Here is a 26,755-nt window from a genome sequence, read left to right as displayed (position 1 = left end):
GGGTGCCTATAGAATACCCCCAAAAGAGTAACTGCTCCCTTCCTGTTCCTGACTTCCAACCATATTGACTCAAAAGAGGATCCTGCTACATTACCCATTCTTTCCGTAGCTGTAATAGTATCCCTGACCAGTAATGCCACCCTTCCATAAATATATTTAAGGTTGAATAGATTTTTGCATAGTAGGGAAATTAAGGGTTATGGGGGAAAGGCATGTAGGTGGAAATGAGTCCATGGCCAGATCAGCCATGATCTTATTGAATGGGGAGCAGGCTCGATGAGCCAGATGGTCTACCCCTGCCCTGTAATTCTGTCAGTTCCACTTTTACCATCATTTTTCCTCACTTTCCTTTTTACATCAATGCATCTTATTTTTGTCCTTCTGTTGTGGGAAAATGATCCTTCCTTTCTGGTTTCTGTAGGGCTTTCATACTTCTATAAACCTCAATTTTATACTCCCTTAATCTCTCTTCCAGAGGAAAGTTGCACAGCATATTGGTGCAGCAGTTAATGGATTTGGGTGCTGTCTGTCTGGAGTTTGCTCATTCTTCCTATGACCATTTGGACTTTCCCCACATGTTCTAGTTTCTTCCCAGATCACAAAGAGAAAGGTGGAAAAGGAAGAAAATCAGGAAAATCTTCCCAATTCTGATAAGGGTCTTTGATTAGAAATATTATGTTTTCCTTTCTAGAAATGTTGCCTGACCTACTAATTGGTTCCTGATATTTTTTGTTTCTATTTCAGATTTTCCACATTAGTGTTTTTTTTCAATCCAGAAACCTAATTTCTTGGCAATAATGTCATAACATTGGGCATGAAATTTTAGAAAATGAGGTACCAAAACATCTAAATGCCATTCTTTCTACCCTTTTCATTGTCTGTCTCCTTGATTTTAGCTTTTCTGTTATTTCTGAAACACTGAAGTTCCAAACACACCTGCAAGTTGTGTTAAGTATGTAGTATGCATATATTATCCATTATATAATAGTACCACAGTGTAATGGAGTGCATGAATTTAATGTTAGAATTTTTCTCTGATTTTGGCTGGTTATCTATATTGCATTTGCCCTCACTCTATCAAGTAAGGTGATTTAGAAATGTGGGTGGGACAAGCCTACATTCAAAACATTAAAGCTGCTTTATGTTACAGACAAAAACAGGAGTTGTAAATTAACATGATTTATTTCAATGAATTTCAATTTTTGCTTGCGGCTTCAAAAAAAAAGCAAAAAAAATGTGACCTTGTGCTGGCTTTTGTGGCTGACTTGCTTTATTTGGGCATTTCTGTTCTTTCTAAATGACTTCTAACTGCAAACACAGACCTTCTATATATTAGGTTCAATGCTAAAGTTAAAGCCTGCATTGTCCAGGCCTAATTCTCAACAGACAAGGATTTACAGGGATGATACCAGAACTGAGAGGCTTTTGCTATCAAGACAGGCAGGACTTTGAAGGCTGAGGACTCACATGGAGGTTTAAGATTTTGAAAGAGTTTTAAAACTGGATGTAGGCACTTGCATGTGAGGGAATGTATAATCAAAGTTCAAAGTAATTTTTATTAAAGTACATATATGCCACCATATGCAACCCTAAGATTCATTTTCTTACGGTCAACCACAGTAAATACAAGAAACACAATAGAATCAATGAAAAACTGCATCCAACAGGACAGACAAACAGCAAATGTACAAAAAAAACAACAAACTGTACAAAACAAAGAGAAAGAAAAATAATCATAATGAATATCAAGAACATGAGGTGACGAGTCCTTGAAAGTGAGTGCACAGGTTATGGGAACAGTTCAGTGATGGGGCAAGTGAAGTTATCTCCACTGGTTCAAGAGCCTGATGGTTGAGGGGCAATACCTCTGGTGCTGTGGCTCCTGAGGCTTCTGTACCTTCTTCCTGATGACAGCAATGAGAAAAGAGCATGGCCTGGGTGGTGGGGGTACTTGATGACAGATGCTACTTTCCTGTGACAGTGCTTCACGTAGACGTGTTCAATGGTGGGAAGGGCTTTATCCATGATGGACTGAGCTGTATCCACTATTTTCTGTAGGCTTTTCCATACAAGAGTATTGATGTTTCCATACCAGGCTGTGATGCAACCAGTCAATATACTCTCCACCACAGCTATAGAAGTTTGTCGAAGTTTTAGATGACATGCCAAATCTTTGCAAACTTCTTTAAAAAGTAGAGGCATTGCTGTGCTTTCTTCATAATCGCACTTATGTGCTGGACTCAGGACAGATCCTCAGAGACGATAAACACCAAGGAATTTAAAGTTGCTGACCCTCTCCACCTCTGATTCCCCCGATGAAGACTAGCTCATGGATCTCCGGATTCCTCCTCCTGAAGTCAATCATACAGCAGTTACTAATGAATCCAATAAAAGATTGAAAATGAACTTTTATTCAGAGAATGCTTAGAGTATGGAACTGACTACAAATTGGAGTGATTGACATAAATAGTATGATGTATATTTAAGATGATAATGGATGGGGGATAGATGAGGAAATTTTAACTTGAGAAATAGGAGTAGGTTATTTGGCTCTACTCGTTTTCTAGCTGACTCTCCATCAGCCATGATCTTGATGAAGTTGAGAGCAGTATCTTGTACTACAGCTTCATTTTTCAGCACCATTCACACTTCCCTTTACCCCCTTAATATCCAGAAATGTATTGACATCTGAAATAATCAACTCAGTGATAGGGTTCCTACTACCCATTATCCTGAAATTGTGCCTCCTGGTTCTAGACTCCTCAGTCTGGATAAATATCCTTTCTGTCCCAGCCAGTGAGCCCTCTCTTTCCTCTCAACTCTAGATAAAAGAGTCAACACTACTCAGTCTTTTCTCATATGGCAAATCCACCATCCCTGGAAAAGTCTGGTGAATCTTCACTGCATTCCTCCTATGATAAATATATCCTTTTTAGGTGATATTTCATTTTTTCTGATATGAAATTGGTTTGCACAGTAATATAAAAAGCTGCAGAGAACCAAGGATCCAGCCCAATAGATCACGGGCACATCCCTACCCACCATTGGAGGTTATCTACAGAGGCACTGGCTCACGTAGGTAACATCTATCAAAGATCCCCACCCTCGGGGCCATGCTCCTCTCTCACAGTTAACATAAGACAAGTTCAAGAACAGCTCCTTCAGTTTTTGGATGGAACAACACAACCCTAATCACTACCTCAGTGATCACTTTGACCACTTTGTTTGAAAATGGACTTCATGTTTTTTTTGTTCTATTTGTGTTCTTTCTTGTAAAAATTGTGTATAATTTATTTTTAGCTTGTGAATGCTATTTATATAATTCTCTGTGCCTATGATGCTGCTGCAAGTAAGGTTTTCATTGTATTTGTGCATATACAGCGGTATGCAAAAGTTTGGGCACCCCTGGTCAAAATTCTGTTACTGTGAATAGTTAAGCGAGTAAAAGATGAACTGATTTCCAAAAGGCATAAAGTTAAAGAAGACACATTTCTTTAATATTTTAAGCAAGAAAACGTTTTATTTCCATCCTTTACAGTTTAAAAATAACAAAAAAGGAAAAGGGTCCAAAGCAAAAGTTTGGGCACCCTGCATGGCAGTACTTAGTAACACCCACTTTGTCAAGTATCACAGCTTGTAAATGCTTCCTGTAGCCAGCTAAGAGTCTTTCAATTCTTGTTTGGGGGATTTTCGCCCATTCTTTCTTGCAAAAGGCTTCTAGTTCTGTGAGATTCTTGGGCTGTCTTGCATGCACTGCTCTTTTGAGGTCTATCCACAGATTCTCGATAATATTTAGGTCAGGGGGCTGTGAGGACCATGGCAAAATCTTCAGTGCCTCTTGAGGTAGTCCATTGTGGATTCTGAGGTGTGTTTAGGTTCATTATCCTGTTGTAGAGACCATCCTCTTTTCATCTTCGGCTTTTTTTTTTACAGACAGTGTGATGTTTGCTTCCAAAATTTGCTGCTACTTAATTTAATTGATTTTCTTTTCTCTCTCTTCCAGTAAATGTTCCCCGTGCCACTGGCTGCAACACAAGCCCAAAGCATGATCTATCCACCCCTGTGCTTAACAGTTGGAGAGGGGTTCTTTTCATGAAATTCTGCACCTTTATTTCTCCAAACACACCTTTGCTCATTGTAGCCAAAAAGTTCTATTTTAACTTCATCAGTCCACAGGACTTGTTTCCAAAATGCATCAGGCTTGTTTAGATGTTCCTTTGAACCTTTTTGAATAGAACTTGAATAAGCCTTTTGCAAGGAAGAATGGGCGAAAATCCCCCAAACAAGAATTGAAAGACTCTTAGCTGGCTACAGAAAGCGTTTACAAGCTGTGATACTTGCCAAAGGGGGTGTTACTAACTACTGCCATGCAGGGTGCCCAAACTTTTGCTTCATGCCCTTTTCCTTTTTTGTTATTTTGAAACTGTAAAGACGGAAATAAAAAAGTTTTCTTGATTAAAATATTAAAGAAATGCGTTATCTTTAACTTTATGCCTTTTGGAAATCAGTTCATCGTTCACTCGCTTAGCCATTCACAGTAATAGAAATTTTGACCAGGGGTGCCCAAACTTTTGCATGCCACTGTATGTTCTTGTGCACATGACAACAAACTCAACTTTGAGAAGACTAAAACTGCCTAGATATTTATTCCCTTGAAGCTTCTTTATACTCTCCTCCACACTTACAATCCTACCTAACTTTGTATCACCAGGATACTTTGGAAAGTGATTTCTAGTGTTCTCAACCAAAACATTGATTGTATATCAAGACTAACGCCAATTTCTTTACATCACCAGCTACAGACCCCCAACCTGAAAAAGATGGCTTTATTCCATCTTTGTTTTGTGTCCAATCACTAATTCATCTCAGTATCTTGCCTTCAACCATGCATGTCAAATCTTGTTAACCAAGTTCCTGTGTGAAAAAAATGAGGTAAGAGGGAAACTTGCATGAGAGCAAGACTAGAAAAGCAGCTACATGTTTGTACAAAGGAAAAGGTCAGTGAAGCCAACTTTTATAGAATAACTTTCCAGTAGATCAGGGAGAATAGTCTAATGAAGAAGAGGAACTAAGAAAATTAGTATTAGATAAAAGAAAATGATGGCACTGAAAACTAATAAATATTATGTGTCTGATAATTTGCATCCCAGTGTACAAATAGCTGTGGAAAAAATGAATAAATTGGGTGTCACTTCCAAAATTCTATGGATATGGTTATAAAATGGTTCCTGCTATAGAAGTGTACAATGCAAATATCCCTTAAAATGACAGCAAAGGTAGATAGGAGCTATAAGAGAAGGCAGTTTTACAGTATAATTTTGTAAAACATCGGTTAGGCCACAGAATCAGGATTACTATCACCAGCATATGTCATGAAATTTGTTGAAAAGAAGCCTGTGAATTACAGTAAGTACACTGTATATACTAAATAGTTAAATTAAATAAGTAGTGCAAAAATAAAAGTAGTGAGGTAGTGTTCATGGGTTCAATGTCCATTCAGAAAACAGACGAGAGGAGAAGACACTGTTTCTGAATCATAGGTAGCAACTTCTATTAAATTTTGAAATTGGACATCATCCACCACTTCCGCTACCAACTCATTCCACTCTTTCTTCACCCTTTGAGTGAAGAAGTTCCCCCTCAGGTTCATCTTAATTATTCCATCTTTCGTCCTTAACCTATGAATTCTAGTTCAAGTCTCACCCAACCTGAATGGGGAAAAACTTGTTAGCACTAACCCTCTCTATACTCCTCATAATTGGTATATCTCTATTAAATCTTCCCTCATTCTCCTATGCCAGGGAATAAAGTCCTAACATATTTAACATTTCCCTTTAACTCAGGTCCTCAAGATACGGCAACATCCTTGTAAATTTTCTCTGCACGCTTTCAATCTTACTGATATCTTTCCTGTAGCTAGGTGAGCAGAATTGCACAGAATACTCTAAATCAGACCTCACCAATGTCTTATATAATATCAACATAACATCTCAACTTCTGTAGTCAATATTTTGATTAATGAAAGCTCATGTGCCATAAGCTTTCTTTACGATCTTATCTACCAGTGACGCCACTTTCAAGGAATTACGAATCTGCATTCCTAGATCTCTCTGTTCTACAGCACTTCTCAGTGCCCTACCATTCACTGTGTTAGTCCTCTCAAAGTTCAACATCTCATAGCTGTCTGCATTAAATCTCATCTATTATTTTTCCAACTGGTCCAGATCCCGTTGCAAACTTGATGGCCGCCTTCTCTGTCTGATTCAGTTTCCCACACTGTCAAGCAGATTGTTGACATAGATGATGATTTTGAATCCAATTTACTACCTCACCCTGAATGCCAAGCAACAGAACATCATTGATCAACCTCATCAAAGCCCTTGCTGCCTTTCCTTCATCAACTTTTCTGGAAATCTCCTTGAAAAGCTCTGTAAGATTGGTTAGACACAATCTACCACTCACAAAGCCATGCTGACTATCCACTGTCAGTCCTTGTCCATCCAAATACTTATATATCACGTTCCTTTGAATACCTTCCAATAACTTGCCCACTACCAACATCGGATTCACCAGCCTACAATTTCCTGGCTTATTCTTATAGTCTTTCTTAAAGAACAGAACAACATTAGCTATCTTCCAATCCTTTGGCACCTGACCTGCGGCCAAGGATGTTTTAAATACCCCCGTCAAGGCCCCTGCAATTTCTGAACTAACCACCCACAAGGCCCAAGGAGAGAGACTGTCAAGTTCTGGGGACTTATCCACTCTAATTTGCCTGAAGACAGCAAGCATCTCCTTCTCTGAAATCCATATACTGTACAGTCCATGACCTTACTGCTATTTTGCCTCAGTTCAAAAGATGCTGTGTCCATCTCCTGAATAAACATAGGTACAAAAATCCATTTAAGATCTCATCCAACTTTTTTGGCTCCATGAATTGATGACCATGCTGAGCTACAAAGGGGTCAAATTTGTCCCTTGCTGTCCTTTTGTCTTAATATATCTGTTGAAGCCCTTGGGATTCTTTTTCACCTTGCCTGCTGGAGCAACCTCATGCCTTCTTTTAGTTCTCCTGATTTATTTAAGTGTTCTCTGGCATTTCTTGTAATCAAGTACTTCCATTTTCCCTTTGCTACTATACCTGTTATTCTGCTGCTTCTTAACCAGGGCCTCAAAATCCCAAGAAAACCAAGGTTTCCTTAACCTGTTAGCCTTGTCTTTTATACTAAAAGAAACATAAAAAATCTAGTCTCAGAATTGAATACTTTTGGATTTTTTTTCTCCAATCACACATCTCCACTTGAACTCCATCTGCTATCTCATCCCAACTCTGCATTCCATTAATGTACCACTTTAACCTTTGATAACCTCTACACTATCCACAACTCCATTAACCTTCATGTCGTCTGCAAACTTACTAACCCATCCGTCTACTTCCTCATCCAAGTCACTTATAAAAATTACAAAGAGCAGCTTGTCACTGACCTCCAGGCAGAACATGCTCCACCTACCATGAGGAACTTTATCAAAAGGCTTACAAAAATCTACATATACTGGGTATGACTCTAAACTGCAACCGTTGATGAGGCTCTGATTGGGGACTTTCAGAGCTATGGGGAAAGTGGAGTTACCCCTTAGTCATTCATTGCTCCCAGGGCCACTCTAACCCGGAACGGTAGCATCTGCAAGGGTTCCTGCTCAGGATACGAGCGAAGGCCAACAGCAGATCCGGCAGGTTCGGTAACTGAACTTATGACGGAGAAGGCGGATGAGCTTGTACCTCAAATATCAATGGCTATAGTACAGGCAGATGAACATTTGGGAAGAGAAATGGCGATTTCTTTAGAACGAGCTATTAAAGTGCAAAAATATTTTTGTTTTATTGACTACACAGAAGCGTTTGATAAAGTGAAGCACAATAAGTTATTTGAACTATTACAGTAAACCCTAGATCTAGATTTGAAAGACCTCCACCTAATCAGAAATCTGTACTGGGAACAAACTGCCGCTGTAAGAATAGATGGAGATAGTGAGTCAGTTTACAAAAATCAAGAGAGGCATTAGACAAGGGTGTTTTCTCTCCCCTGATTTATTTAATGTGTACAGTGAAACAATATTACAAAAAATAAGAGACATCTTGGGAATCAAAGTTGGCAGTGAAAACATCAATAATTTCAGATATGCAGATGACACCGTGTTAATTACAAGTATGGAGGAAGAACTGCAAAACTTAATTGATATAGTTGTTGAAAAAAAAGCAAAAATGGGTCTATCAATTGCAAAAAGATAGAATGTATGGTGATATCCAAAAAGAAGGAGAATCCTATCTGCAGGCTGAGAATAAATGGGGAAGACATAAAACAAGTACAGAACTTTCGCCACTTAGGAAGCTGGGTGACATGGACATCAAAAGAAGAATAAGGATGGCAAAAGACAACTTTATGAGAATGAAGAGTATACTGACCAATACTAAACTAGGCATGACAACCCGCCTCAGAGTACTGAAATGTTACGTTGATCCAGTTATGTCATATGGCTCAGAATGTTGGACAATATCTAGTAACATGAGGAAACGAATTGAAGAATTCCTCGTGTTTGCGAGGCAGCAGAGATGTGGTTTTTGAGGAGGATGCAAAGAACGTCATGGATGAAACGAATATCTAACAAGGACGTCATGAACAGAGCAAACACAAAAAGAGAAATAATGTATGAGATTATGAAAAGGCAACGTAACTTCATTGGACATGTGATTAGGAAAGAGAAGTTAGAATACACAGTAATTATGGGAAAGATTGAAGGGAAGAAAGCAAGAGAAAGACAAAGACAAAAGATGATGGAGACAGCAGCCAGAGAACTGGAAATGAATACCAATGAATTGATCCACTTGACCCGAAACAGGAGTGTGTGGGCCATGGCAGTCAAAGCTCAAACTGGGCACGGCACCTGATGACAACGATACTACATTCATTGCTCTACCTTCATCTATGTATTTTGTCAACCTGGCTCATGAGGTATGACCTGCCCCTCACAAAGCCATGCTGACTATCCCTAATAGACTATGCTTCTCTAAATGACGAGTCCTGAAGAAGAGACTCGGCCCAAAACATTTCCTGCATCTGCAGAATTTCTTGTACTCATAATTCCTACCTCTGAAAATATGCTCTAATAATTAGAATAACACACATTGAAGTAAGACACTAGTATATAATTCCCAGGGTATCCCTACTCCCTTTCTGAAACAAAGGAATAACATTTGCCATCCTTCAATCTTATAGCTAATGAGGATGCAAAGATCAATGCCAATGACACAGCAATCCTTTCCCTCACTTCTCGTGGTAAATCAGGAAATATCCCGTCCGGCCCTGGGGATTTACATATCTATCCTGATGTTTTTCAAAAGTTCCACCAGATGTTCTTTTTTTAATGTTGGCATGTTGTAGCATATTAGTCTGTTTGACACTGTCCTCGTAAACATCAAGGTCTCTCTCAGTGGTGAAAACTGAAGCAAAATATTCATTAAGGACCTTCACTACCTCCTGATTCCAGGCACACATTTTCTCTTCTATCCCTGATTGGTATGGCCCTCACTCTAGTCATTCTCCTGTACTTCACATACATATGGAACACCTTGGGGGGGGGGGGCGGTTTCTGAATCCTACTTGCCAAAACCTTCTCATGCCCCCTTTTAGCTCTCCTAAGTCCAATCTTCAGCTCTTTCCTGGTTACCTTGTAACTCTCTAGAAACCTGTCTGATTCTTGCACCCTAAACCTGAAGTAGGTTTCTGTCTTCCTTTTGACTAAATGTTTCACATATTTTGTTAACCATTACACAGTAGTAGGTGCCATTCACCCTACCATTCTTCCTCTGCCTCAATGGAACAAACCCATCTGGAACCACATGCAAATACTCCTTCAACAACTCCCACATTTCTGCTGCGCATTTCCCTGAATATATTTGTTTCCAGTTTCTTGCCCGATATCATAATTGACCCTACTTTCCCATACCATCTGCTCCTATTCTTCCCCAAAGCAATGGTAAATTTCAGGGAGTTTGGTTCACTTGCCTGAAATGCTCACCCACCAACCTGATCTGGTCCACAGCCTAGCACCAGATCCAGTGTGACCTCTCCTTTAGTCAGCCCACCTACATCACAAACAAGAGAAAATATGCAGATGCTGAAAATCCAAGCAACACACACAAAATGCTGGAGGAAATCAGCATCTATGAAAAAGAGTAGTCAACATTTCGGGCCAATATCCTTCAGCAGGACTGGAGAAAAAAAAGATGAGGAGTAGAGTTAAAAGGTCAAAGGAGGGGAGGAGGAAAACACAGGGTGATTGGTGAAACTGGGAGGGGGAGGGGGAAGTAAAGAGCTGGGAAGTTGATTGGTGAAAGAGATATAGGGCTGGAGAATGGGGAATCTCGTAAGAAAGGACAAAAGGCCCTGGAAGAAAAAGGGGGGAGGAGCACCAGAGATGGGCAGACTAGGAGATAAGGTGAGAGAGAGAAAAGGGGATGGGGAAGGAAGGTGGGGGGGGGACATTACCAGAAATTCAAGAAATCAATGTTCATGCCATCAAGTTGGAGGCTACCCAGGCAGAATATAAGGTGTCATTCCATCCAGGTGGAATACAAGGTGTTGTTCCACTAGCCTCACCAGCATCGAGCATACTTTCAAAAGGCAATACCTCTAAAAAGCAGCATCCATCATTAAGGATCCCCATCACCTAAGACATATACTGTAAGGTAGATAACATACAGCTCATATGGGAGAATGAGAAGGCACCTACTACTGTGTAAAAATTTTTGCCTCCCAAATCTTCTTTAAATGTTCTTCTTTTCACCTTAAATCTATGCCTTCTTAGACAAGAGGGTAAAAAGACTATTGGCCCTATGAATGCCTCTTATAATTACATACTTCTATCCAGTTATCCCTTGGCTTCTGATGGTCCTAAAAAAACAAAAGCAATCCAAGTTTGTCCAGCCTTTCATTATATCTAATACTCTCTAATCCAGGCAACATCCTAGTGAATCTCTTTTGCACCCTCTCCAAACCCTGTACATCCTTTCCATAAAACTTGGTAGCCAGAACTGCAACCAAATGTAGCCTAACCAAAATGTTAAACAGCTATAACATAACTGTCCAACTTTTGTACTTAATGCACTAAAAAATTAAGATGAGGATACTGTATACTTATTTAACTACATTAAGAGAACTACAGATCCACCACAAGATCCTTTGGTATATCAATGCTCCCAATAGCCTTAGCATTTACTTTATACTGTCCTCTTACATTTGACCTCCCAAAGTGCATGTCCTCACACTTGTCCATACCAAACTCTACCTGTCATGTCTTCATCCATATTTCCAACTGATCTATATCCTGTTGCATCCTTTGACAGCCTTTCCACAACTCCAATTTTCTTGTTGCCTGCAAACTTAGTAATCAACCCACCTACATTTTTGTCCAAATCATAAGTAGTGCTGATTCTTGCAGAACACCACTGGTCACAGACTCTATTCAGAGACTACCCTCTGTTTGTGAACAAACTAACTTTGAATCCAGTCTTCCAAGTTTCCACAGATTCTATGTGCCTTGATCTCTGGACCAGGTTACTATAAGGGAAGATGTCAAATGTTTTAATAATGTCCATGCATACAACATCCACTGCATTACTCTGATCAATCATCTACGTCATCTCCTAAAAAAAATCAATTAAGTTTCTAGCAGTGGTCCCCAACTTCCGGGCCACGGACCGATACATTGCCGCAAAGCATGCAGGGGTGCAGCGGTAGCTGGGACACACCCAGCACATTTTTAAGAAAAAAGCCGAAATAAACAAGCTAATTAATTAGGTGCCAGGTGGCACCAGTTTGTGCTGGGTGCGTCCTGGCCACCGCTGCATTCTTTGTGGCAATATATCGGTCAGCGGCCCGGAGGTTGGGGACCACTGTTCTAATGCATGACTACCTCCACACAAAACAGTCCCTAGGAAGCCCATGTTTTGGCAGACGTGAGTAAACTCCATCCCCAAGAATCTTCTCCAATAGCCTTCCATTACTGACACAAGGCTCACAGGCCTACAATTTACTGGATTGCCCCCATTTGCCCTCTTAAACAAAGGGGCAACATTGGCTATCCTCCAGCCTTCTGGGGTCTGACCTGTGGCTAAAGAGGACACAAAGATCTTTGTCAAACTCCAATAAGCTCCTCTCTCGAGAACTTGAGATAGATCACATTGGGCCAACATCTCCTTTTTAGCATTGTACACCCCAGAATATCAGTAGCCCTCCACCACCACCCCTAATCTCATCATCCTCTGTATATTTCTCTTTGGTGAATACCACCGTGAAGTATTCATGTGGAGTTGGAAGAGACTTAATGAGCCAAATACCCAATTTTATGCTGTCAATATTCTGTAATTGGGGTTGGAAAAACTAGTGGCCTAAATGTGAGAACGAGGGGAGTATTTCTGCTCCTTCTGACCTGCAGGGACCCTCAGTATTTTGCCTTGGATCTGTGGCTAGGCCAGGAGACAATGCTGCAAATCAAAAGAAATTGCAGGTGCAGAAAATCTGAAATTAAATTTTTAAAAATCCTGTAAGCACTCAGATCAGGAAACAATCATGAACAGGCAGGACAGCAGGACTAACATCTGCTTATATTTGGATGCTGTTAAATGCTTACTCAACTCAGTGAAAAATTCTTCAATGGCCTGAACTAGATTTGAACGGATTTAAAAATATTGGTCAATCCTAATATTGTAACATCACTCTGATCCTTCCTTCTGGGGGCACAGAGTGACAGTTAAGAATAATTATGTTTTTGAATGGATGTTTTGGCAAAGTTCACTACAGCTTGCTCATGAATATATCATCCTTCTTTCTCATCTCTTCCAACCAGTGGCTACCACCTGTTTCCTTTAAAGTTGTGTCATTTTCCTAGTTTGAAATAAACAAATCTTGAATAATAACTTATTGCCTTTCGGTTTCAAAGAAACATACATTAAAAATTCTGAAACCTGCCAAAAGTTAATGTTAACAGTGCAAAATGTGCAGAATTGTTGATTACACTGGACAAACAATGTGATTCAATAATTATTATCCTCTCACTCTCTCCCTTCACACCTAGTCATTTTTCAAGTATGTACAATTTGTTCTGAAATTTGTTACATCTCATCTCACTAAACATAAATATTGCAGATTATACTAACTAGCTACGTTAAAAAAAAACTTCCTATTTTCCCTAGAGAATGAAAGCAGGTCATGCAGCCCATCACATACATGTCAACCATTGTACTTCCATCTGCATTCATACAATATTACCGCATGCCTTAAGTGATTCAAATCTTCCCTGGTAATTTATTCAAGGCATTCAACTCCCTGGCTTTTAAAAAGTCTCCTTCAAATGGACTCTGGTACCAGAAATACACACAGCACTGCAACAGAGATTTGGCCAATGCTTCATAAAATTTAACTACAGCGTCCCTGCCCCGACTTATGAAGGACAGCATCCAATTTGCTTTTTTATAAAATCATGTTACCTGCACTACCGCCCTTATCCAGTCCTACCAATCACCAGCACTTCCACGTTCTGCGTCTTCATGCAGTTCTCCATTTTGCACCATTAGTGGCAATACTATGAAATGCGTTATTTTATAACTCTTTGAATCACCTGATACTCTGGTATCACATATAAGCAGAGTAAAATGTTGGTACAGTATTTAGTTATATAGGTTTTTTAAAAAAGAAATTTATCAATGGGAGCTGAAAGAGCAAGTGCTTTAAACAACCATCTCAATTACAAATCGCCCATTAGGGGTGTAGTACTTTGCCTATATTTCAATTTCTATGGCTCATTTGTAAATAGGTCTGGACGCAAGTTTAGTCTGGGTGAAACTGTGGCTGTTTCCTGTCTCCAAGGCTGACATGTAATGAGCAAGTAATTTACCATCAGTCCTTAGCTTTCGATGAGGGAGGCAAGGCTGCGGCGCTGGGCCGCTCAGCCACCCCCTCTAGCTTGTACTTGTTAACGATGCAGGCTGTTTCCAGAAACTTCACTTTCAGTCTAGTGCAGGCACTCGGTACAAGCCGTTGTGTCTCCCTCACATCAGCCACCTCCGCCCATTACCGAGGCACTTGCAACAGGAAAAGTGGGTGGGAAAGGCTGAGTCAGCTGAACGCATTCTGCGGCGTGTGACCTACCAGAGAGAAAAAAAACTCTCTTTTTCAGTACATAAGGTACTGTACAAAGCAATGATGTACTGTACCCTCTCCTGACAAAACATGGAGGCGGGACGCGCCCAGCCCCAGCCACCGCCCGCCAGCCCCGAGCGCGCACACCCAGCCACCGCCCGCCAGCCCGGAGCGCGCGCCCGCGCGGCGGCGGCTGCTGCAACGGCCGCTTTCTCCAAAGGCGGAATGCGGGCATTTCGTCTCGGTGATTGGCTGTGCACCCGACGGCGTGCGGCCAATGGGAAGCGGACGACAGAGAACTGGCGTCTGGCTGCGCGTGCCGTGTGCAAATTGCGCGGGGTTGGGGCGTTAGCGGATTTGATGGACAGCCCGTTCAGGCAATCACAAGCAGCGCTGTCCGCCGGTAGAGGCGGATCCTGTATATTAAGCGCGACGCAGTTCTCGGCAGCACAGTTGAGCACGGTTTCTTTTGTCGTGGTGGAGCAGCGGGAACTGGAGTCAGCAGTATGAGGGAAATCGTGCATATTCAAGCCGGCCAGTGTGGTAACCAGATTGGGGCCAAGGTGTGTGGCGTGCCCGCGGGCGGCCTGTCCCTCGAGTCTGCCGGGGATAGAATGTGCAGTGGCTAAGAATGAAGTAGAATTCATTCCTGGTCTGGTCCGGGGATGGTGTAGGCCGCTCCCTTCGCTCTACCCCGGCGAGTTCTGGTGTGGAGGGGTTCTAGTCGGTACCGGGCCTAGTTGGGCGTGGGAGCCCACCGCGCCTCCAACATGGCTTGCGCAGCGCCACTCCCTTAGCACACTGCGTATCGACGGGAATGGGCGGGCCGACCCTCTGCAGGGGCCCGGCCCAACCCAGCACGGCCTGGCTGTAAAATCAGCGGCCTGTGTAGAAGCTAGGGCTTTTTAGCAGTTATAATCTACAGTAATCCGGGATATTAGGTAATTAATAGAAGGGATCACTGAGAATTAATGTTACGGGGTTGGTTCCTGAATCTGAATAAAGATGGATATTTCTGTGTGGTTACGGTATTTCCCCTTGGGGCTTCTCTGTTAAACTCACCACGTCAGGGTTTTTTTTGGATATTCCATCGGATGAAAGTCGTGTGCACACTTTTAAATAAGTGTTCACACTATTATGCGGACAATCGGCTGGAGTCGATTGAAAATAAGGTAAGATGGTAGATCGACAGTAACAGACAATTAATGGAGGATGTTTCAGATCTCAGGAAATTGTCAAGGAAAGAAAATGCGTGAGATGTTATGAAAAATTGGTAAAGTCAGAATGGGTAATCTTTTTAGAACCCAGCTAGAAAACAAAAGACTCGTGTAAAATTACGTGTCATATAAAACAGGAATAGCTTCTGCAAGTGAGAAGGAAGTGTGGGTTAAAATGTGTCAAAGACTGAGGAATGAAGAAATGGTGAAACTACATAGCTGTCTTGCAACTCCCAACACCTTGCATCTTGAAGTTGTCAAGAAATTACTGAAGGAATGGCTGTGGGAAAGCTTGTAATCCATAAACTGGATTCTGGGAAGATGAGTGGGTAGGGAAATCATAAATGTAATGCCACTGAAACAAACAAGGAAAGTGAAAACGGAACTACAGTTGGCCTGTACCTTGCAATGGACGGTAATATCAGTGCATGTAGGAAATCAAAAAGCAGTGAAGAGTCATCGTTATCACAGGATTTAGAAAAATATGATAGTTCAAGGAGCATAAAAAGATAATGCAAAAGCATTAGGTGTTGTATTTGGCCTTTTGGAAGACACTTGATGTGCTGCATAAGGGTTATTGCGTGATAGGAGGGAATGGTTATATTGGCAGGGGTAAGGGAATGCTTAATTGAAGTGCACTGGGGCTTAGACTCAGTTTATATTGATGATTTGTATGAAGGGACTGTGCTGCACCCACATTTGCTATTAATGCAAATTGGTGAGTTAGAGTTGAACAGGATGTAGGACTCAAAATGGCGAGGGCATATAAAGTGGGTAAACGTGAGATTAGCCATTTTGGAAAGAGGCATTTTAACTGAGTGAGAATGTGGTACAAAAGGATCTAGTGATCCTAGTGCATGAAACAGTTGCCATGCAAGTAAAACAAATAATTAAAAGCAAATTAATGGCATATTACTGAGATGCTGGAGGAACACAGCAAATCAAGCAGCATTGGTGGAGGGAAATAAGTTGGCTTTTTGGGTCAAGACACTTAATCTCCTTGGCTAAAAGTCCCTTTCAGATCCATTCTGAATCTGTAATTTGGTAACCAGAATAGTCACCCCCATGACTGAAAGGGGAAATGGCCGGTATAACGTCTAAAGAGGTGAGGGTAGGTAGTGAAGCAAGAACTAGGATGAGACATGGTGGATTCAATGAGGAGGGCCAATGGGGGGAAGAGTGGGACTAGTGAGATGATGGGTAGAGGTAACACTGAGGGCTGTGGATGAGGTAATGCATGGAGGCTGGAGCATGTAATCAAATAAGGGATGTGGGGTTGGGTAGATGAGAACAGTAGGGGGAGGGGCCCAATGGGAGGAGTGTGTGGTTAATAATCTGATAGGTAGATGGGAAAAGAAAAAAGCGTGTTAAGGCAGGATTTGGGGCTCCATCTTCTCTCCGTTTGCATACCCTAATCTCATGAGCATGTTCTGAAACTCAGATTTATAACACGTGGTTGGTACTACCAGTGCTCCATTAGCCCTTTTAACTGGGGGACTTGTACAACTAGTTGTCTTGTTTAATCCTGTCATATACTTTAAGTCACCATTAATTGACAAACTGTAGTAATTGCAGTCATCTTCCTTTGTCAGAAATCCACTTTGAGCTTACCATGCGTGTGGAATGCAGATGTCCTTGATGACTACGCAGAGAGAACAAGTTCTTAAACAACTGATATCTAGCTTTATGATTGAGTCACTATCATGTATATACGAATTGGGGAGGGGAGAAAGGAAGGCTTTCATTTTGTGAGCTTTAATTGTTGGTGCAAAAACCTGTCCTGATCACACTTTAACATATTGACAAGATTTTTTAAATTTCCCACTTTGATGCAGATCATTTGATTCCCCTTTTGACATAATCTGCATCATGTCAAAGGGCGGACTAGTTTGATCTAGTATTCATCAGCAATCACTGAATATGAGGATAACTCTTAGATAACTGATATATATTGGTAGCGTGGGCAAAAAGCATAATGATAGCTGGTGAAGTGAGCTTGTAGCTTATCTGTGTAACACTGACAAAGCAAAGCAATTTGCAATGTCCTTTACTAGTCTTGGCTGATTGAAGTGAAGGTAAACCTAGAGAAATTTGGGTAGGTCTTAAAAGGCCATTAGTTTTGGCAGAACTGAATACTATGCAGTTTTCCTGGGGGTGCACTTTAGCACTATGAAGGTCAAAATTGTATAATTTATATCCATTAATTACATTCAAATATTTATGAACTTTGCAGGAATACAAGCTAGATGGCATTGAAAATGTAGACAGCAGTAATTTATGAGAGGACTGTTATAGTGCAGTGTCAATTTAACTTAAGCACAAAGAATAGCACTAAAATTTCATACCATGCAAAGCATGCATGAAGCTTCAATCTTGAATGCTATGCTTGAGAACATCGGTTGACTGAGACCATTTCAGTACAAGGGCTATATGTAGAATATGCAGCTTCTGGTTCCAGCAGGTAATGTTCAGGCTTTCTAGATGTTCATGTGTGATGCTTAGTTGTGCCTGAATAGCAACTAGAATGTAGTATACGGACATTGATATTGTGGTAGTTAGAAAAAGTGAATTATTTTTTTCTAATAGATTTGAATAACTTTTACAATGTAAATGTATCTCAACAAAGCATGTATTTGCTATGTCACCTTGCTATTGAGAAGTTGCATTTGCCCACTTCACATGACTATATTTGGTCTCAGGACATCAAGGCATCCCAGCAAACACTACCCTCCACTACCCACCCCTGACCTTGCCCGACTTGATGTTGCAGCTGTTGAAACTGCAGTGAGAAATCAATTTTCTCAATCCCCCGCATGTCAATTAAAGCAGTTGCTGTCATGGTCCAGTACTTGTGGCTTCTACAAGTTTCCTCCTATCACCATGATTTTCTTTAAGAAATAGTCTGCAGGGTCAGGCAGGTTTGTTAGCTGCACAGTTGGGCTGCAGCTCTTGTTTGCTTCGCATTTCAGCTTGCCCTCCCTATATCCCTTGTTTCCTTTAATGCCCAGAAATTCTTTGTCTCCTTCTCTGGGGAAAAATTCCATAGTTGGGCTACCTCAATTTTTTTTCTTGTCTGTCATAGACAGCTGCCCCTTACTCTGGTACTTGTGCTGCCCACTCCTCTCTCTCCCCCCCCCCCCCCCCCCCCACCACCACCACCACCACCACCACCACTTTGTAATGTACTTTTTGCTTTCTGGATATGCATGTTAGCTTTGTTTCCAATAAAGATCTAATGGATTAGAAGCATGTGCTGCAGTGAAGCACCAAGACTCATTGGACAATCTCTTCCTTTAAGCTAGAACAACAAGGAAAAGCATGGAATTATGGTCATGGAAAACTTCCACCACCTAGAAGTTGCCTTTCAAGCCACATATCATCCTGATTTGGAAATGTATTGCCATTCTTTCATTGTCACCTGCTCAAAATATAGAACCCCCTATAGCATTGTGGGTGTAGCCAGAAAGAAGACCTCAGGTGTGCAAGAAGGCAGCTCACCAACACCAATCTTAAGGGCATTTGGGGATGTTGTAGAGCCCACTTCCCCTAAACTAAAAGAGCTTTTCACATTTCTATATTCCTAGCTTCTCTGTTCCCTCATTATGGCTTTTGTTTTTTCATCTCTAACGGCTGTTCATAACCAAATGTGTAGGTTGCCTCTGCAATTTATCCCCATAACAGCCTTGACCTTGCCCCGATCTTACCTGTAATTCAATCAATTATTCTCATTTCTAATGAAGAATTTTGCTCTGAAACATTGCTACCATTTTCCTTTCCTTGGATGTTGACTGAATGTTTCCAGTATTTTGTTTTTATTCCACCTTTTAGCATGAAACATTTGTGCTGCAGATCAATTGAATTGAATGGAGAGTAGGTGACTGATAAATTTTCAGTTTGAGGTTTGGTGTAGGTGTTGGTGGGTGCAGTGAACCAGGAGTTGACATTCATCTTGTGTAAAGAAGCAAGTTTGAAGGATGAATAAGTGAATCACTTATTATTCATGAATAATTGAGTGGTTTAATTTCTTTCATTGTGTATCTGCTGGAATATGTTCCCTCACTCTGACGCCCTTCAAAGAGGTCAGAAGCATTGACTGCCCGTATTACTATCAACTCAACCAAATTCTGACAATTTCCTGCACAGTAAGAACAATTTATATAAGGGCCAATTAATCTATCAACCCTTGGGGTAATGTTTCTTCCTTCTGGTGTTTGGTTTTCTCTATGTCAGCTTTTTATTGTTTGGTTTGTGATAGCATGTGATAAGGGTTTGTAGCCAAATTCAATTGTGGTCTTGCCTTGCATATGTGGCTTGCACAAAACGCTGAAGGAACTCAGCAGGTGGGGCAGCATCCGTGGAAGTGAACAGTCAACGTTTCGGGCCGAGACGTTGACTATTCACTTCCACAGATGCTGCCCAACCTGCTGAGTTCCTCCAGCATTTTGTGCATGTTGCTTTGACCCCGGTATTTGCAGAATATTTTGTGTTTGCATATGTGACCTCTTTAGAGATTGAGAAATGGCATTTGTTGTAAACCTTCTGGAGTTTCTGAAGATTTCTGATCTCATTCAACCTGTCCTTATGTAGAATTAAACTGTCTGGTTTTGGGCAGGAAGCACATGAAACTGAATGTTAATAGTTTGGTACTGACTTAGCCTAGGCTCAGAGTAAACTTCAGTTGAGCATTTATCTGTTTTTGTTAATGCTGAGAAAAATGTTCTTTTTTCCCCACGTCCCAACCATGTGCATTGGTAGGTTAATTATTTACTATAAATTGCCTTTGGAATGTAGATGAGAGGTAGAATGGGCAGGGGGGTGTTGGAGTGTGGGAAGAATGGGTTACAGGGAGGAATGGCAATGCTCTGAGCTGCTCTATCCCAAAGCGCACATTGTTTGTGGAAACATAAGCTATTGGAGGTTCTGCAGTAAACTGGGAATAACTTGTACCTGGAGTTAGATTCTTTAAGAATCATTTTTGAATTTGTGTGTGAATTGGTGTGAATCTTATTTTCTAATATGAATATTTTCCTTTAGTTTTGGGAAGTTATCAGCGATGAACATGGCATTGATCCCACTGGTACCTACCATGGAGATACTGACCTGCAGCTGGAGAGAATAAACGTCTATTACAATGAGGCATCAGGTACAAATCCAGGTCTTGTACGTGCTGCTTATATTGTTGCTTTTTTATAAGTCTAATATCTTGTGCTGTACTGACAGGTGGAAAGTATGTGCCCCGTGCTATTCTTGTGGATCTGGAGCCTGGCACTATGGACTCTGTTCGTTCTGGACCCTTTGGTCAGATCTTCAGGCCAGATAACTTTGTGTTTGGTAAGTGAAGCTTGTGTTAATAGCTGGCGCTGGTCAGTAACTTGTGCTGAGCCATTGACTCCAGCCTAGAAAATGGGGGTGGAGGACATTTTATTGAAGAGTGTGCACACCTGATGGATGTGCAAATTGCTTCATCTTCTACAGATTAATTGCATTTGGCAAAAGGCTTGCCATACCATACCATCCCTGCTGCTTGGCACAATATGCAATGTGTACTTATTGGGAAAATCTGATTGGGCATAGTCAGTCCCTAGTGTTCAAACTTTATTTGGAATGTTCTGCTAATTTGAGTACTCCTGAAAGGAAATCGTAAATTGACCCTTTGGTAGACCACAATGTATTTGTTTGCCTAAGCCAGTACTAAATTAATACATAGAAGGTGGGCTTGGCTGTGGAAGAACATCTGAGGGCATCATCCTTAAATTTCTCTTGGGGCTATGGGTATTAATTCCACCTTGCCTACACAGGTGTAAGCTACTTCATTATCTGTGCATTAATGACCATAGAAATCTTGATTGGCTGTAGTTTCTTCACAATGCACTCTATATCCCCAACCTTTAATTGATTTCATTTAGCATGTAGACATTTGCCTGCTGTCCAGCATCACTGATCACCTTTTCTACCATCCTGTTCTTGCTGCTGCTTGTATAATATGCAAAAGCTTTTCTGCTGTTGCTCTAAGATTTTCCAATATACCTGTAGTTTAGTGTTTTGAAGGGAATTTATGTAGTACGTTTAGCTGCGTGAGCTACCTGCACCAGTCTTCTGGAATGTATTAATGGGACTAGGTCAGTCTACCAAATTTGTCAACTGCGTTACAGTAAGTTGTGTAGAAAAACTGACAGTGTTCATACCTGGAAATTAACATCTACTATAAGTGACTGACTTCAGCTGTTTTTTTTTTTAAAGTTTGTTTGGATCACCCTAGGATCAGTTCCACACCAAGGCTGAATTTTGTGTATAATGAGGATATCTACTTAAAAATTTGAAATAAATCAAAATTTATTTGCCTATTCAGTGCATTAGTTTAATGTTAAAGCTGCATGCCCTAAGTCTCTCTTTAAAAAAAATTTATTCTAGGGCAGAGTGGTGCTGGCAACAACTGGGCCAAAGGACACTACACTGAAGGAGCTGAACTGGTCGACTCGGTTCTGGATGTGGTGAGGAAAGAAGCAGAGGGATGTGATTGTCTCCAGGGATTCCAGCTCACTCACTCATTAGGTGGCGGTACAGGATCTGGCATGGGCACACTGCTTATTAGCAAAATCCGTGAGGAATACCCAGACAGAATCATGAACACCTTTAGTGTTGTGCCTTCACCAAAAGTATCAGACACTGTTGTAGAGCCTTACAATGCAACTCTATCTGTCCATCAGCTTGTCGAGAACACTGATGAGACCTTTTGTATTGATAATGAGGCTTTGTATGACATCTGTTTCCGAACCCTCAAACTCACCACTCCCACTTATGGTGACCTGAACCACCTTGTGTCAGCCACCATGAGTGGTGTAACGACCTGTCTGCGTTTTCCTGGTCAGCTGAATGCTGACCTCCGTAAGTTAGCAGTAAACATGGTCCCCTTCCCTCGTCTGCACTTCTTCATCCCTGGCTTTGCTCCTCTGACCAGCCGTGGTAGCCAGCATTACCGTGCCCTCACAGTACCTGAGCTCACCCAACAGATGTTCGATGCCAAGAACATGATGGCTGCCTGTGACCCTCGGCACGGCCGCTACCTGACCGTTGCTGCCATTTTCCGGGGCCGTATGTCCATGAAAGAGGTGGATGAGCAGATGTTAAATGTACAAAATAAAAACAGCAGCTATTTTGTTGAGTGGATCCCCAATAATGTCAAAACTGCTGTCTGTGACATCCCACCTCGAGGCCTCAAGATGTCTGCCACCTTCATTGGCAACAGTACAGCCATTCAGGAGTTGTTTAAGCGCATCTCTGAGCAGTTTACTGCCATGTTCCGGAGGAAAGCGTTCTTGCATTGGTACACTGGTGAGGGTATGGATGAAATGGAGTTTACTGAGGCTGAGAGCAACATGAATGACCTGGTATCTGAGTACCAGCAATATCAGGATGCCACAGCTGAGGAAGAGGGTGAATTTGAGGAGGACGAAGAAGTTGCCTAAACTGTATTGTGCTCAGAGCTAAGAATTTGTCCATGTCACTGATCTGTATGTCTTTTTCTCTATACTTTTACACCATTCCTCTGTTCTGCATTTCTGTCTTGAATGCTGTTTAAATTTCAGTTTAAACTCTTGATTATTTGGGGCATTGACTTGTATGATGGAATCATGTATACATGTAATGAATTCACATTTGCAACAGAAATTATTAAATGTTTTTTCTCTTGTAAGGAATTCTGGAGAGTGTTCCCCAAGCTAGAGCACTGCTTTCAAGCAATGTTGGCTCAACACTGAGCAGATGACATTTTATTAGAATGGGAGTTTGATGCAGAACCCAAGGAGTATTTTTGTTGTACTATGTGCTTCTGCCTCTAGGATGAAGGTTGATTGCCAGCCAACAAAACTTGGTTGTGCACAAGTGAGTATCTTTAAGTATGGAGACACTGGCTTGTCTTCAGATGAATTACTTACTTTCATCTTGTAAAACATTTTTACAATCTTAAGTTTTTCAATTTTTTTTTGAAGGTAGTATTTGCTAAGGCCTGAATATTTGGGGCAGAGGTTGATCATGTTGAAGTGAAAAGTTGTAAGATGTATGTTGATATTTTTGAATCAGTGCCGCTGATTTGGAAGGTTTCCATTAAACTAAACTCTATGCTGCTGTCTACCTAGTGGAGTTGCTACTTTTTGGCAGAGTGGATGTCCCACTGAAGTCATCCAATAAATTAAGTGGGAAATCTATGCTTTATCTAGTCCTCTACATAGTTGTAAATCTGTACTCTGCCTGATTGTAACTGTATTCTATGGCTAATTGGAATTCTGAAAAAATTGACAAAAAGTGGCAGCTTTACTATTGCAAAGCAGACTTTTTCTGCAAAGGTGGTAGTTTTCAGACGAGTCCACCAGTGCTCCAGACAGAGTGCAAATAAACTTCATTTTGTTGACCATTTCATTTAAGTGTCACAATCCAAGTTTTGGCTGAACACTAATGTTCTAAGAGCTTTGTATGGAGAGTGTTCATGTCTTGAATCATGTTTGATCATTAAAGTAGCGCACCAACTTGAAATGACTTAATTCATGTGGTCTGTTTTGAGATTGCAAGCTTTGAGATTTGATATTTATGGTTCACTGGTACCAATTGATTGCTGCTTTGACTAAGTTTGGCTCACTCTGGGGTTGAAGGAAATACTTCAACATCGGAAAAGCTGTTACATTTCAGCTTGATCACAAGGCATGATTCAATTCTAATCACTTACAAAGACAAGTTCCCATCATCCTTGATTATGACCTGAAGAAAACTGCAAACTGATTATGCTACCTCTGAGCTTGTCAATAAAGCAACCTGGTAGGTTAGTTTTTTTTTGTGGCTGTTTTCTGACCCTTTATCCTGGCCACAGGCCTGTCAATTTCCCCTGTTGAAAATCTGCACCACATGCACACAGGGTACTTAGACACTGCATACTTCGAATCCCAGGCATTATGGAAATGTCCATGCCTGGAGCTGCCTATCATTTGCTGAGCTTCACTGAGAACCGTTGTCAAGCTTTAGTTGCTGTTTATCAAACCAAGTTGAACAGCACTATTCACTCTTGCTGGCATCTAGGAAATGTATGCACCTCTAACATGAACTAGTTTTACTTTCACATTTGGATGTTTATGGTCAGGTTGTGGCTGTGCCAAGGATCACAGGCAGTCAAGAATAGGGTTAGGTTTGAGTTGTAACAAGTTCATTAGAATGAAGTTTATGATTATGCTGTCTGATATCTACCACTTTTGTAGTTTAATTTTCATATGAAAGTTTGAATATCAAATTTGGACAAGGTCTAGTTAGTCTAGCACATTTTAGCAGTACAGATGGAACGGCTTCTCTCCAGTGCCTTGCCCAAATGTAATCTAAGGAGTTTGGTATTGAACTTCTGCAATATGATGTTATAATTGAGATAAATGTTTCTGTAGATCAACTGGAAAGTACAAGTCCCATAAGTAGAGGAAAGGTTGTTGCTGTCTGATATCCCGCAAGTGCACCAAGTCTAGTCATCCAGCCCACTTTGTGAAATATGGCCTTGTTAAATAGCTGTTACATTTTCCCAAATAACAGTGAATATACTTCAAATCACTAACTATCCTATTTGATGTGAGCTAAGCTTCCAATTAGTGATCTAGTTAAGTTAAATTTAAAGGTCCCAGATCACAGTGAAACCAAACCTAAGCTTGTGTTACTATTAATACTTCAGTCCTGGCAAGCACTATTTCTATTGCTATAAATTTTCCATTGCTCAGATCATCAATTTCCAATTAAATAATATTTGCTTCTGACTTGCCTTCATCTATTGAAACTTGTACACTGGCTTTTGACTTCATTTTCCCAGTAATCTTGCCTGCCTTCCATTTGGCAACCTAAGCTTTGGTTCAATAAGCCTGCTTTCTGTAGTCCATTTTCAGGCTGTTCCTGTTTGGGCAGTCAGTCCCAGTCAACTTTCATCTTTGTTTCTGAGTCCTTCCATGGTTATTCTAAACAACGTCCTACATTTCCACCATTCTGTAGGTTCCTTGTCTTCAGATTTGGTCTCCTATGTGTCCTGATTTTCGCAATTGCCTCCTCTGTTGTAAGAATTCCACAGATTTGCCCTGCTTTGAATAACTTCCTAAATTTTTACTAATCTTGTACTGATACTGACTACACCCTTCCCCCAACATCTCTTTGACAAAATTGGGTTATAATGAGACTTCTTAAAAATATAATACAGTAGTATTTGGTTATAGACTTGAGCCACATTCAGTTGCCATCCGACAAGAGCCAGGTAAGTATGTACCAACCACCAGACGTTATACACTTGCAACTATAGGTATAACCAAACCCTTTTAATTTTAACCAGATGGAAATACATGGTTGTCATAGTCTCTAAATTCTAAACAAGAGATTTTGCTGATGCTTGAAATCCGAATTCAAACACACAATGCTGGAGGAACTCAGCAGGGCAGGTAGCATTAATGGAGGGGAGCAAACAGTTGAGTTTCAGGCCAAGTCTGGAAAGGAAGGGGGAAGAAGCCAAAATAATATGGGGGAGTGGTGAAGTAAAAGCTGGTAGGGGATGAAACCAGTGAGGAAGAAGGTTGCTGGGGGAGGCATGATGAAGCACGAAGCTGGGAAGTTATGGGTGGAAGGGGTAAAGGACTGAAGGAATCAGTTAAGACTGCAGTGGACCATGGCAGGGAGGTGAGGATAAGAGGGGAGTCAGAACAGAGGATGGAAAATTAGGAGGAGAAATTACCAGAACTTAGAGAAATCAGTTCGAAGTGTACCCAAATGGAATATGAAGTGTTCCTCCAGCCAGTGTAGCCTCATTGTGCCTGTAGAGGAGGCCATGGACTGACATATGGGAATGGAAAGACAAATTGAAATGGGTGACTACTGGCAATTCCAGTCTTTTGTGGCAGATGGAGCAAAGGAGCTTGACAAACTAGTGTCTCAACCTCTGGATACAGTAGAAGACCCTGACACTCAGTTAAGTATCACCTCATCTGGAAGGAATGTTCTGGGCCCTGATGGTGAGGGAGGAGGTGAATAGGCAGAAGTTGCACTAGCCCTTCGTGCAGGGATGTGCCAAGAGGGAGATCAGTGGGGTCGGACAAGTGGACCAGGGAATGATGTAGAAGAATGATCTCTGTGAAGAGTGGGGTAAGGGAAAGATGTGCTTAGTGATAGGATACAATTATAGATGGCAGAAGCTGCAGCGAATGATGTGGATACAGAGGCTCGTGGGGTGATGGGTATGGACTGGGGAACCCTATTCCTGTTGTAGCAGTTGGGAATGGATGAGGTGTTGGTTAGGGCAGAATTGATGGGAGTGAAAGGAAAATGCCATTCTTTAAAAGA

General features: G+C 41.2%; 1 protein-coding gene and 1 long non-coding RNA gene across 2 annotated transcripts; one reads left to right on the top strand and one right to left on the bottom strand.

The window, feature by feature from the left end:
* Positions 1-1,536: 1,536 nt before the first annotated feature.
* LOC140186178 (uncharacterized) lies at positions 1,537-14,319 on the bottom strand. The gene is made up of 2 exons (XR_011882805.1): positions 13,954-14,319; positions 1,537-2,351 (listed from the first exon to the last, which is right to left on the bottom strand). It is a non-coding gene; the product is annotated as an uncharacterized lncRNA (long non-coding RNA).
* A 308-nt stretch (positions 14,320-14,627) lies between these two features.
* Positions 14,628-23,944, top strand: LOC140186400 (tubulin beta chain-like). Its single transcript, XM_072240633.1, has 4 exons — positions 14,628-14,761; positions 20,450-20,558; positions 20,636-20,746; positions 21,827-23,944. The coding sequence occupies exons 1-4, from the start codon at positions 14,705-14,707 to the stop codon at positions 22,879-22,881; spliced, it is 1,332 nt and encodes a 443-aa protein (XP_072096734.1). The 5' UTR covers positions 14,628-14,704; the 3' UTR covers positions 22,882-23,944.
* The last annotated feature ends 2,811 nt before the right edge of the window (positions 23,945-26,755 follow it).

The sequence above is a fragment of the Mobula birostris genome, chromosome 22 (genome assembly GCF_030028105.1).
Source record: "Mobula birostris isolate sMobBir1 chromosome 22, sMobBir1.hap1, whole genome shotgun sequence".
NCBI lineage: Eukaryota > Metazoa > Chordata > Chondrichthyes > Myliobatiformes > Myliobatidae > Mobula > Mobula birostris.
The sequence above is the reverse complement of the archived record's forward strand: the minus strand, read 5'-3'. Positions and strand labels throughout refer to the sequence as shown.